This window comes from Pogona vitticeps, chromosome 1 (genome assembly GCF_051106095.1).
Source record: "Pogona vitticeps strain Pit_001003342236 chromosome 1, PviZW2.1, whole genome shotgun sequence".
Taxonomy (NCBI): Eukaryota; Metazoa; Chordata; class Lepidosauria; order Squamata; family Agamidae; genus Pogona; species Pogona vitticeps.
The window spans coordinates 122,653,647-122,666,312 of record NC_135783.1 but is presented as its reverse complement, the minus strand read 5'-3'; the positions used below and the strand labels follow the sequence as shown (position 1 = coordinate 122,666,312).

The following is a 12,666-nucleotide window of genomic DNA, read 5'->3' as shown; positions in this document are numbered from 1 at the left end:
TTTTGAACAGTCAAGTACAGGACCACACTGAAAGTGCACTTATCAAATACAGTGGTGCCTCGCTAGACAATTGCCTCGTGGGAGTAAAACCTGCAAGACGATTGGTTTTTGCGATCACTATGGTTCCTTGCAAGACTTTTTTCCTATGACCGTGCTTTGCAAGACTATTTTTTTGAGACCAATGCTTCGCAAGACTTTTTTTTAAAAGACCGATGCTTCACAAGACATTTTTTTGAGACCGATGCATAGACAATTTTTTCACAAGACAATGATTTCTGCAGAATGAATTAAAATCATCTTGCAAGGCACCACTGTAGTTTGAAAATGTCTGTGCAGAAAATAAACAAGTTTCATGGTCTCTGAGGATGAAAGTTAACTATACTGTGCTTAATAAAATTAACAATGTACTGGAATCTTTGATGTTTCTTGATTTCTTCTGTTTTACATGTGTTTTTTATATTGTTCACATGAGTTTTAATATGATAGTTTTTTAATATATTATCATAATTTATTATTTGGCTTTTAACTTTGTTTCTTTTAAACGCTGTTAGCTGCATTGGATTCTTTGGCAGAAAAGCAGCAAATAAATATTTAAAATAAAAATAAAAATTTTCAGTGACCTCCATTCCTCCTTAAAACATTTGCCAACTCCAAATCCAAAAAAGAGAGGTTACCTACCTGTAGCCATGTTTCTTCTAGTGGTCCTCTGTGAATTCACACAAATGGGTTGTTCTGTGCCTGTGTAGAACATTTCAGAAGTTTCTAGAGCTTAAAAAAAATTGACAATGAAACTTCCCCCTGTGGAGCGCAAGCTCCGCCCTCTGAGCATCCTCTCAGTTCCAAAAGTCTGCCGCTGTCAAGGTAGTACTGTATAGTAAAGACAATGTGACAAACAGAGGGGAGGAAGGGAGGGATGTGTGAATTCACAGAGGACCACTAGAAGAACCATGGTTACAGGTAGGTAACCTCTCTTTCTTCTTCGTGGCGTCTGTGAATGCTCACTTAGCAGATGGTGGGACATCATGGTAGCAGAGATGTCAGGATCACCCTGCCGAATGCAGCATTATTTTTGCCCTGACATTGAGGCAATAATGCTTGGCAAAGGTCAAAAGATTGGACCATGTTGCTGCTCAGCAGATGTTTGGTAATTCAATTCCATGGTGAAGAGCAGTGGATGTTGACAATGCTTTGGTGGAATGAGCCTTTAAATGTTCAGGTGGTGATTTGCCTGAAAGTTCATAGGTCAGTGAGATAGTCTGGACTATCCAACAAGAGATGGTCTGATATGATACTGGAACACCCTTATGAGGACCTTGGAAGCAAAGGAAGAACCTTGGAGACTTCCTGAATGTCCATGTCCTGTTGACATAAAAGGCTAGAGCCCTTCGGATGTCCAGCATGTGGCGCATGTGCTCGATGGGTGTAGAAGGAGAAGGGAATAAAGTTGGTAAAATCAAAGGTTGATTCATGTGAAGATCAGAGACAATTTTAGGCAGGAATGATACGTCAAAATACATGGTAACCTTATCTGGATGGAATAAGATAGGGCGGCTAATTCGCTGACCCTCTTGGCAGATGTTATTGCCACCAAAAAAGCTGCCTTCAGGGACAATAATTTCTCATTACAGGTAGCCATTGGTTTGAAAGGTGGTTTGGTGAGGGAATTTAGGACTAATTGTAGTGACCTATGGGGTACGATTTGTTGTCTTGGGGGTCGAATATTTTTGACTCCTTTAAGAAATCTTTTCAAAGTTGGTTGTGAAAAAAGTTTCGCTGATTGTGCATGTGGAGGTTGATGGACCACAACAGCTGATATGTAGACTTTCAAGGTTGAGTGTGAAAGTCCTAGATCAAAGAGGTGTAGAATGAAGGTAAATATTTTTTTTTTGAGAGAGAGAGGTTGGAGCTGCAATCAATCCTTGGGATTCGGTAAAAGATAGGAAAGATTTCCATTTGTTTTGATAAAGCCTTTGGGTAGAAGGTTTTCAAGCTCGGTCTAAGATGGTTCAGAATGCTGGGGCATCCTCCAAGCTGTCAGATTCAGAGATTCGATGTCGGGATGTAAAATCACTCCATTGCTCTGAGACAGGAGGTTGGGTACAGACAGCAGGTGGATTATGTCCGTTAACATCAGCCTCAGGTGGGTGAACCACAGTTGTCATGGCCACCACGGAGCTATGAGTATCGCATCGGCACTGAACTGACAAACCCAAATGACAGGTCTCTGGGTCAGAAGGATTGGAGGGAACAGGTATAGTAGTTCTCCAGTCCAGTCTATCATAAAGGCATTGCCAGCTCAAGAGCAGTACCTTTGACATTTGGTGTTTTGTCTTGATGTGAAGAGATCGATGGACGGGTGTCCCCATTGATGGCAGATGGCATCGAAGGTGTGATCGTGCAGCACCCATTTGTGTGTCCATGTACGGAGTCGACTGACGTGGTCCACAATGTAATTCTCCTCCGTTGAAATGTGGACAGCCACTGAAAAGATGTGGTGGAGGTAACACCATTCCCGTAAGTCTATAGTGAGGTAAAGAAGTGGCAGAGAGTGGGTACCTCCTTGTTTGTTCACATAATACATTGTATGTGAGTAATTGCACTACTCATCCTGCAATGAGTGGTTAAAAGGTGTGGAAAGCCTTTATGACTGCTATTATTTCTAAGTGGTTGATATGTAATAATTTTTCTTATTTTGTCCACAGGCCGTGTATTGTATGTTGTCAACAGTGAGCTCTCCATCCCGACAGGCTGGCATTGGTAGTCACCTGCATGGATGATTGTAGAGTCTGGAACGATCTGCTGACTGTCAAATGTGCGAGAAAGGTCCACTAGCTTAGTTGGCTGGCAAGTTCTGGTGTCACTGTAAGATGTTTCAATTGAGGATCTACCATGGGGTCAAATAATGAGAGGAATCACGCCTGTAGGAATCTCATCTTGAGTCGTGCATGTTGAATAACAGCTGTGATGGATGCCATGAGCCCAAGGAGATGTTGGGCTTGATATGCCGATACCGATGTTAGGGGATTGAATGGTTTGATGGCTACCATGGCTGCCTGGTAGTTTGCTACCCTCATTAGAAATGATGTGAGGGAGTAAAGCCTTCTACCTAAGATGTCCAGTTTACGGCCCTCTCTATTGGTCGGTGCCATGGAGGACTTGTTCCGGGCTCTACATTGTGTCGATTCTACAATAATGGAATTCGGCATCGGGCGTTTAAGTAAGAATGCTGTGTCTGACCCATGTGTCTTAAAATGGTTTTTGACATGACATGGAATTTGCAAAGATGGGGGGATTTGTCCCATGACTCCTTGATGAGTTCATACACGGCTGGTATGAAACTTAGGCTTAATGGTGGGGTCTTGTATTGGTTTAAGTCATCGAAGACCAAGTCCCTTTTCTCTGTAGATGGTTCTTGTATGTCCAATTGTAGTGATTTGGTCATCCTGAGGATTAGCTGTGAGTCAGCGGTGAAATCCTCTGAAGGTGGCGGGGTGGGAAGGTTTGACGGTGACTCTTGAGATGTTGTGGAGACCAAATCTTGGGATGTTGTGGATGATAGTGATGGAGAACGATGTGTCCTGCCAACAGATGTTTGTGGTAATGGATCATGGGTTGGACGTATCGGTACTGAGTGTATTTTAGTGTCTTGTGGAGATGGTCTAGTATAGGTTGTGGAAACATGCAGAGAAGTATGTCTTTTTGATTGTTTAGATTTCTTTGCTGGTACCATAGTTTCTGGTACCGCAGATCTTTAAGTGCTAGCCTAATTGGATGATGGGTCACATCAGCTTGGTGTCAATGTCGCATTGGAGATGGCGATCTACATGTGAGTACCATGAAGGAGAAGCGTATCAAACTCGCCTGAGCTTGTCGTAATAAATTTGTTCTTGATGCATTTCCGGGTAGTATGGGTCTTAATAATAGTGCTGCCTGTACATATAATCAGGCCTGGGTGTGGTTCCGCATAATGGTGTGGTTCCGCATAATAGCATTGTTCTCCATGTTGAGATACATGTTGAACTGGAGAAATGTGTCGTCATTTCTCCTTGTGTTTCCGTGGGGAATGTCAAGATGACTCTGAACCCAATGGCTGGATAATCAATGCCCGCCCTGATCATTGAGGGCTTGAATGGGCCAAGGCCAGGCTGGATTGTACCTCAGCCTGTGATTGGCCTGTGCTAGGCAATAAGCTAGCTATTGACGGCACAGCTTGTGCCGATGTCAAGGTTTGTTCATCCCTGTCAGATAGAAGACAGGTGCCTCTCTAGATGATTCCTCTAATATCGGTGAGGGAAGCATGGCATGTGGAGGTTCAATAGTAGTTGATTTGGATGTTTTCTTTGATTTTATCTTTTTTTTCCGCAGGATCATCGGGATGAGTCTGAGCTCTAGAGGTGGAAGTCAAGCTAGACTTTGAAGACTTTTAGGATTCCTTCTGTCTGCCTGGGACCGATGTCGGGCTTGATATCAAGCAAGCTGTCGGGCTCGAAATGGAACTGAATCTGCTCAAGATGGTTCTTTAGCTGTTGGTGAGGATACCACTTCCATAGCTGGATTGAGGGATCGCTCCCAGAGGTAAGACCTGAAGTGCTGTAATGTTAGTTTGATTGCCAGTTTAGTCAATTTTTTGTACTCAGGGCACGATTGGGTTTGGTGTTGCTCTCCCAAACAAAATAGGCATTTATTGTGCCTGTCAGTGAGCTGTATTTTATTTTGGCAAATGGCGCACCACTTAAATGGTCCTGGAGGGGCCATAAAAACGGGAGAGAAAGGGAAACCGGCGTTTGAGGGAAGGGGGAGAAGAAAAACACGGGAGGGCAAAAACTATTGTATGAGGGTAAAAATGCTAATTCCAATGGGAGGTAAATTATAATTATTAATCTGTAAATCTACCATAATCAAAAAGATAATTTGGATAATTCTATCGAAATACTCGCTTTTCTCACTCTAGGTGTTCCTATACATCCTACCAATGCGGCGGAAAAAAGGAACTGAGGGGATGTTTGGAGAGAGGAGTTTGTGCTCCAAGGGGGGGGGGGTCTCAATGTTAAATGTTTTTTAAGCTCTAGAAACTTCTGAAACATCCTGCACAGGCGCAGAACAACCCATTTGTGTGCATTCACAGAGACCACAAAAAAGAACAGTGGGTTTGTGGGTTTATGTTTGTGGGTACTGTTTGTGGGCATTATGTCTACTATTTCTTCCTTTGACTGGTTAAATGAGAACATACAGTATTTTTAAATTTCAAATATACTGTAAACTATAGAATCAGTGTCCCTAGGAAATTAGTTCAACAGTGCTATATAAATATTATATAAATAATATGCTTCATCTGGGAAAGAGAAGATCTTAATGTATTTCATTTATTCACCTTAATCTGTAAATCATTATGGAAATGTAACTATCAGAATACCCTGAAAAAGTATTTGACATGTACCAAAAAGGCTGTGCATGTGGAAAAGAAAAACAAAAAACAGAATATACACAGTTATTATTATGACAAACACCAGAAGGTGGCACTGCAGGTATCCTATATAAAATAAAACAGCCTCTCTAACAATAAACTAGGGGAGATAGTGGGGGGGGGAATGCAAACACTATGTATACTACTATACAGTGTACTATTTTGATATATAATAGGAGTTTAATACTCAGGCTTTGCTCATAAATGAAGTGATCTACCCAAGTTTAGGGAGCAAAGAACTTCCTAAAGTGTTCTCACTGAAATCAATGGAACTTGGGTGCTTGCATTTTACTGCAACGTATGGTAGGCTTCCTTTTAGTTTATCACCATAGTAGTGGCACTTGTGATATAAAAGATTCAGCAGTTCTTAGAGTATTAGACTCACTTATAGTCTGTACTTCCCACATTTCATCCCTACACTTTACACAGTGGTCAGCAGGATAGAGAAAGTGGGAGGCATGGCTGACAGAGGGTTGGGGGAATATGGATACACTGATGCACCAAAACTGCAGGGAATCTTCCCCTGACTCTCCTCAACAAGCCCTGCAAGTTTGGTGAAGTTTGGGTTTCAGGTATCTGAGTTATACACCCACAAAGAGAAGCCTCCCAGGAAAGCTCCCCCCCCAGGCACCTAGAGACTCCAAAATCACAAAGAAGCTTCTACTGACTCTCCTCTACAGTCCCTCCAAGTTTGGTCACGACTGGGTTTCCCCAAGCCAACTGCTAAAGGGCACTTTCCTGGGGGGGGAACCCACTTCGTGAGTGTATAACTTGATGTCTGAAACTCAGTCTTCACCAAATACTTCCAGAGCAGTTCACACTGCTGGCCCATTCCTACTATCTAGTTCTGGTCCTCTTCTGTGAACTTTAATCAGAGCTACCTGGAGCACGGCTGGTAGGATTCATGTCCAAAGGGACACAGGTGAAGTGAATGTCTAATAAACTCATCTGCAGCCTTGTTCTGGCACAGATGGGAGTTATGCACTAGCACAACTCCCTTGTCTGCCTCTATGTTTGAGGGACACTGGTATGCTAACAGTACAATCTTATTCATATCTGCTCAGAAGTACAAGCTACTGAGTTCAGTGAGATTTATTCCTAGGTTGTATAATAAAGGATTTAAGATTCCGGTATTGTTTTCAATCTGGTTGGGGTGCTCCCTTCCTTAAGGGGACTTACAATATTAAAATGTTCACAATATTGATTTCTCCTGCTTTGTCATGAGGTAACACTTGGAACCATAAGTGCAAATGTGTGCATCTTCCAACTGTAGGGGATGAATAATGTAGGAAAATAGAAGAGTGATGGAAGCATAAGCCCCATGACATCAGCAGCAGCAACAATGTTTCAGAAATTAAAATTTTCCACATTCTGTCCCAAGGCTCCCATGGCTTCAGTGCAACCCCTTTCATCATTAGGAACCCATGCAAGCTGTGAGACGGAAAGGGGAAATCTTTAATAATAAAAACTGCCACGGTTGGTACACTCTTTTAGATAATGCCATCCCAGTAAAGTAATCCCAGCAGCACCACTTTTCATTAATGAACAACTTCCCTATCCTGCAGCTTACACAGATTCCTGAAGATGCAAGGGATTACAGAGGAACCTCAGGAGCTTTTTGACAGAAATCAGAAATGTTTAATTTCTGAAAAATCACCACTGATCATGGCATCACCAGCCTTATACAGTACAAATTACAGTAACACGATTTCAGCCAATAAGTTTTAAATTTGCTTCTTAAACATATTAGCTTACCTGTCGTCTTTTCAAATAATCAAGTGCAATTTGTACATTCTGTAGTCTGTGGAAACGCATCCGACCTTTCTCTCTGGGCTAAGAACAGAAAATGAACAGTGTGAGGCTTCCTATACAACATATACTAATTACAAAGCAAGAAATATCCTTTCAAATCCTATTTTAAATGTTTCCAAACACCCACAAATGAAGGAGAAAAACAAAGAAGTTTCATATGAACCCTAATAGCTCTGGCGTAAAGCAACTGTGGTTTAAATTTTACAGAAACTCTTTTTTGTCCTATTGTATTCTTTCTTTCTTTGGTTCACTGGGATATAAAACATTATCTCAAGTGCATCAAAGCTAGAAAGAGCTCACATAAAAGTTGATTTAAACAGACAATTATGTCCTTTCAGTAAGTTTTATTCATAAATATTGCGTGTATTTTTAATACATCCATTTCAACTTGAGGTTAATTGCACCACAAGCAATCTAAAACGTGTCAGTTTAATACTGTAGGCTTGTTAGGACCTCGTTCAGCTTTGATTCAGCAGAGTGGGGATTACACAGAGGAGCTAATTTAGAACCAGGCCATGTGATAAAGGACTGAACATTCTACTTTACTTGTTTGTTATGGCAGGTAAAGGACAAGGATTGTACCCGGTAGGCTAGGGGCCAATTTTCCTCCCCAAGACCCTCCGATAGTCGGGACTCCAAAAGTACCATAACATGACCTGCAAACAAATAAACTAGAACTGCATAGCTTCCAATTGTGGGGTTTGTGTATGAGAGGAATTTGGGTATGTTAAGTGGGATGGCCCGCTCAAAAAGCAAATCATTGTTCCTGGAAGCTTCCAGAAGGTGCAGTAAACGTTTTCCCCCTGTTGCTGGAAACTTACAAGGTCATAGGAGGATTTGGGGCTACAAAATACCCCTGGAGTAGGCATGTAGCTATAGGGCTGCACTTTCTCACCGTTGGATAGATTAAATACTCACAATGTGACCCTATATATAACCCTAAAACTCACCTTGTTGAGCAGATGCGTTCTAACTGGGAGCACAAAATGAAGTCCATTGAGTTCCTTTGAACTGGAAGAGTTAGATGTGTACCACATCTCTCCCGCCAAAATCGAAAGAGTTAAAAGTGTTTCTCTTTTGCTGGCTCATGGGTCCCATTAGCATTTTAAACACAAACTACGATCCAGATATGTTATGTCCACAGAGTTTACAAGCACATCAACACTATTCCCTAGAATCAGCTCACCTGACTTAATTAATCACCTGATTATAAGGATCTGTTAACTTTAATTTCAGCTGTTTAGACAAACTGCAGCCTGACCCTTGAGAACCTTCTTCTAAATAGCTCCTCCTCAAAATGCTTTCAAGGCTGCAACATGAACTATTTTAGAGGGTCAGCAATGCAGGATGCTTCAAGATGATTGAAAAATAAAATCAGCTGGCTTTAGTTGTCATACCCACATCTGTGAATGACATACTTTGTGATATGTTCAAGTGCTTCTGCTTTAAAGTCTCCAGTAACTACATTGAGCCTTCTCACACACTGAACTAAATGGAAGTTAAAGAATAGTAGTGCTTGCTAGGATACATAAAAACATACCAAGCACATATTTTTGGCTACTGTACATTCTGCCAAAAACTAGTGCCAGGCAGAATGTATCCGCTTATTCATTTTACTCAAGGAAATAATGCCAAGTGCAGGCTGTAACACATACCCTGTTTCCCAGAAAATAAGACCTAGCCTTAAAATAAGACCTAGTACTGTATAATTTTTCAGGATGCTCGCAATATACAGTAAGCCCTACCCCAAAAATAAGCACCAGTTAAGTGAAACCCCACCCTCCACCAGGGACTTGTGCAGCAACCAGAAGAAGATTAGATGACTGTATCTGAATAAATGTAGATTGTTGTACTTTAAAAAATAAAACATCCCCTGAAAATAAGCCCTAATGTGTTTTTGGAGCAAAAATTGATATAAGACCCTGTCTTATTTTCGGGGAAGCACGGTATTTCACTATTAGCCAGTGAAAAGCTAATTTTCGGAAAATACTGTATACTCAGGGAGATGCAACTAAACATGGCCTATGATAACTGTACTAGTATGGTCCATATTGGTCACATATCCAATTTTTCTCTTTTTCTTTTCATTTTCTGGAATATATACATGATACATGAAATGACTAACAGGACCATTTTTTAAAAAAACATACATGTGGAATATGATACACCAGTATTAGAAAAGCACTTGGATTTTTCAAGGAAGATCTTTGATCAAGACACTACAGTACATTCCCACAAATTCCTTTTCTATCAACTTTCTGAAAAATCTATACAGGTGACCCATTAGGAATGAACTGATATTTTCTACATGTATTCAACTATATAAATTATTCCAAACGCAGTAGAGGTAAGCACACATTGAAATAAACCCCGAAATCCAATCCCCATGTATTTCACACTTGTAGAATTTCAAGCTTTACCAAACAATTCCACATTTTTTATTTTTATTTTTTTGCAGAACTGCTTATGGAACACAACATGCAGAAAGCTAAGGAAGATGAAGACAGCTCAACAAGCTATTAAGCAAAACAAATTATACTCAGTAAAAATGGCAAAACTACATGCAGTTAGTGTAAAATCATAAGAAGGAAGAAGTATACAGACATTACATTGTCCATTTAGCCATCAGAAAATAGCTGGAGGGAGGAGTTACATTTATGTGACTGTATAATACAAAATATTGATGTCTTTCTTCCTGGCTTCAGATTTTTCACAAACTTTCATCAGAATGGATAGCAGCATGATACAACATAAGAACGTCTACAGCTCAGCAATGAATTATTTTCTGAGACATGTCTCTAAAGTCAGCCAAAAAACAAAATGGCTCATTTGCTCATACAGCTGCCAGACTCCACATGCTCCTCTTTCTTTCCTTTTCAAAACACAACTGAGCATTGAGCTACGGCTGCCTTTTATATCCTCAAGCCAACTAGAGAAGCTGATTGTTTTTCATGTGCTCTCAGTAAGAAAAAGCATCTAGCAACCCTCCTTTCCAGTTGAGCTTTGGCACTGAGCCCTATTCCCCAAGAAATCTCAGTGCAGTGGAAGAGAATAATTTGGACCACACACCTGCCTGTTTATACACACACATGTACACTGAGCAAGGAAGAAAGGTGAGTCTCTAGCACCTTCAGACTGAGAAACCGTTCACTGGCCCAGCCAGACACCTGCCTGGTAAAAAGGAACATGATTTGGATTTCCCACATGATTATGGGTTTGTCCATCATTGTTCACATAGTCAAGGTAGTCCTCAGCAACAGGCCTTACGGTGTGCTTCCTTCTCTGCTAATAAGCCTTTCTGTTCTGAACTTACCTGAAAAGGACCAGGCACCAATAACACTTCACACACCACCAAGAAGGTGGATGCAGCTCACATTTTCATCTCTCTCAATGCCTTGGAGAAATATTATGCAGGGCATTGTGGAAAATGCAAATGGAATGTGATTCCTGCTGCCCCTTCTTGCTCTGAGCCAGATTTTTGGGTGCAGGGTTGTGTCTGTGTCAGGGTTCTAAGGCTTCAGCAATAGTGCAAGGATGGCTGTCAATGAAGACATCCCTACCCCCCCTCCCAAAACATCAATATAATCATGACATAAATACATCCATTTCATATGGTTGAGGCAAGCCACTAGTACCAACTATAAAATCCCTGTCTCTAAATATTTGGAACACAGCACTGAAACATGGTGATGAAAGAAAGCCAAGCCACACTAATCACTTGAATGATGAAGTAAACCCAGGCAACTTTATGTCAGCCAGACTTCCAGAAGAATCAGCACTGAAGCAGCCTCGGCACCATTGGCATAATGGGAGTTTTAGAGTCAGCTGTGCAAAAGGAAGTGCAAGCAAACTGAAATGTTATGACAGCATCCCCGTTTAGTAGTTTTGATCCTAGGTGTCCTTTCTGTGAATTGAAGGGCTCCTTCTATAAACGGAAGGTTTTGGTTTGCTAGAGAATCCTTCTGGCAGACGCTGAAGGACAACTGCCAGCTTTCAACACAGTCTCTTCCCTCTAACCCTCCAGAACAATTTTTTGCATTGAAGGGGGTACAAGAACCTTCAGAGGGACATAGGGTTGCCTTCTTATAGTGACACGGCACCCCGCCTGCAAGTCAAGAAGCCTTCATAACATGAACTCTCTGTAGGGGATATAGTCAAGTTCACAAATCACAGGAAGTCTCCAATGCAGCACAACCAAACACAGCACTCCTTCTAGCAAATTATTCTTGAGCAAGTGCTTTTAGGGCTCTATCCAAATGTGCCTTCAGAACAGTTGGTTAGTTATTGTATGTAACAATTAGACCAATGTCAACTCTGCACATCTTCTCAGAAAGAAGCTCCAATGGGTTCAAGTTAATTTATTCCCAGAGAAGCATGTACACAACTGCGCTCTTAATATTTCAGACATCTGTGTGCAAAATGCTTAAGAATAGAAAACACATGCCCAGAGAAAATTTGGAAAATGGCTGGAATGCATTTCGTATAATTACATTGCCACTCTATGCAGAAAGGCATGAAATACAACAAGGAGAAGTATAACAATAATAACATCAGTAACTGTCAAATAAAAGTACAATATATTTTAGGGAGAGTAATTTTATTATATATTAAAGCCAAAATTGTCTTCAGGAATTTTCTGATGTTTCATAAAATATACAAAAAAATTCAAAAGTGCAAATGCTGAGCAACATGAATTGGTACATTCAAGAAAAGAAGATACCTCAAAAGGTCTTGTGGCTCTAGTATTACAGAGCTTCCCCACCCCACCCCTGGCCAATTTTTATAGGGAGGAAGCAACCTGTTTGGGACAAATCAGTAACCCTTGTCTTGCCATACTTTTTGTTTTTAAGCAGATAATTCCCATCTGAAAGACAGAAGTTATTATTTAAAATGCTTGTTCACTACTTGCTACAATAACAATGAATTAGCTCAAATATGTATGAGCCGCCTCTACATTCTATTAGTGAAAATATGGTATATCTTTAGCCAATGAATTATCCAATCCACAAACCCGCTGAACTCAAAGTGACTGCATATTTTTCACATCTGTCTCTCAAAATTCTTGTCTTTCACCTCTCATTTGTTGTCTCCCCATCTGTTTAACGTATTATTATAGACACCCCATGGCAAGGATCACTACTTCCCCAGCTTAATAGTGATTTGGATCAGGTTGCAAAGTGATCTAGTATAATTACATTGCCACATTCAAACCAAGACTGAATGTTAGAAATGGTTTTACTAAATGTGTGGCATGGTCTATCTTTAAGATAATGATAAATCAATCAATCTGAAATAATTTTAAATTCTTACAATTTGAAAAAAGGACTGACAGAAAAGGACAATCCACAAACAACAGAGGGGGAGCTGCACAAAAACCTTTTTACAACTGT

General features: G+C 40.7%; 1 protein-coding gene across 16 annotated transcripts in view; it reads right to left on the bottom strand.

Annotated features, from left to right (window-relative positions):
- The window catches only part of DST (dystonin), a 397,214-nt gene that overhangs the window by 266,181 nt on the left and 118,367 nt on the right, over nt 1-12,666 (bottom strand). For all 16 annotated transcript variants that reach the window (XM_073000291.2, XM_073000297.2, XM_073000283.2 and 13 more), the window contains one exon: nt 7,220-7,297. In XM_073000291.2, coding sequence (XP_072856392.2) covers nt 7,220-7,297 — 78 coding nt within the window. The remainder of the gene's footprint in view (nt 1-7,219; nt 7,298-12,666) is intronic.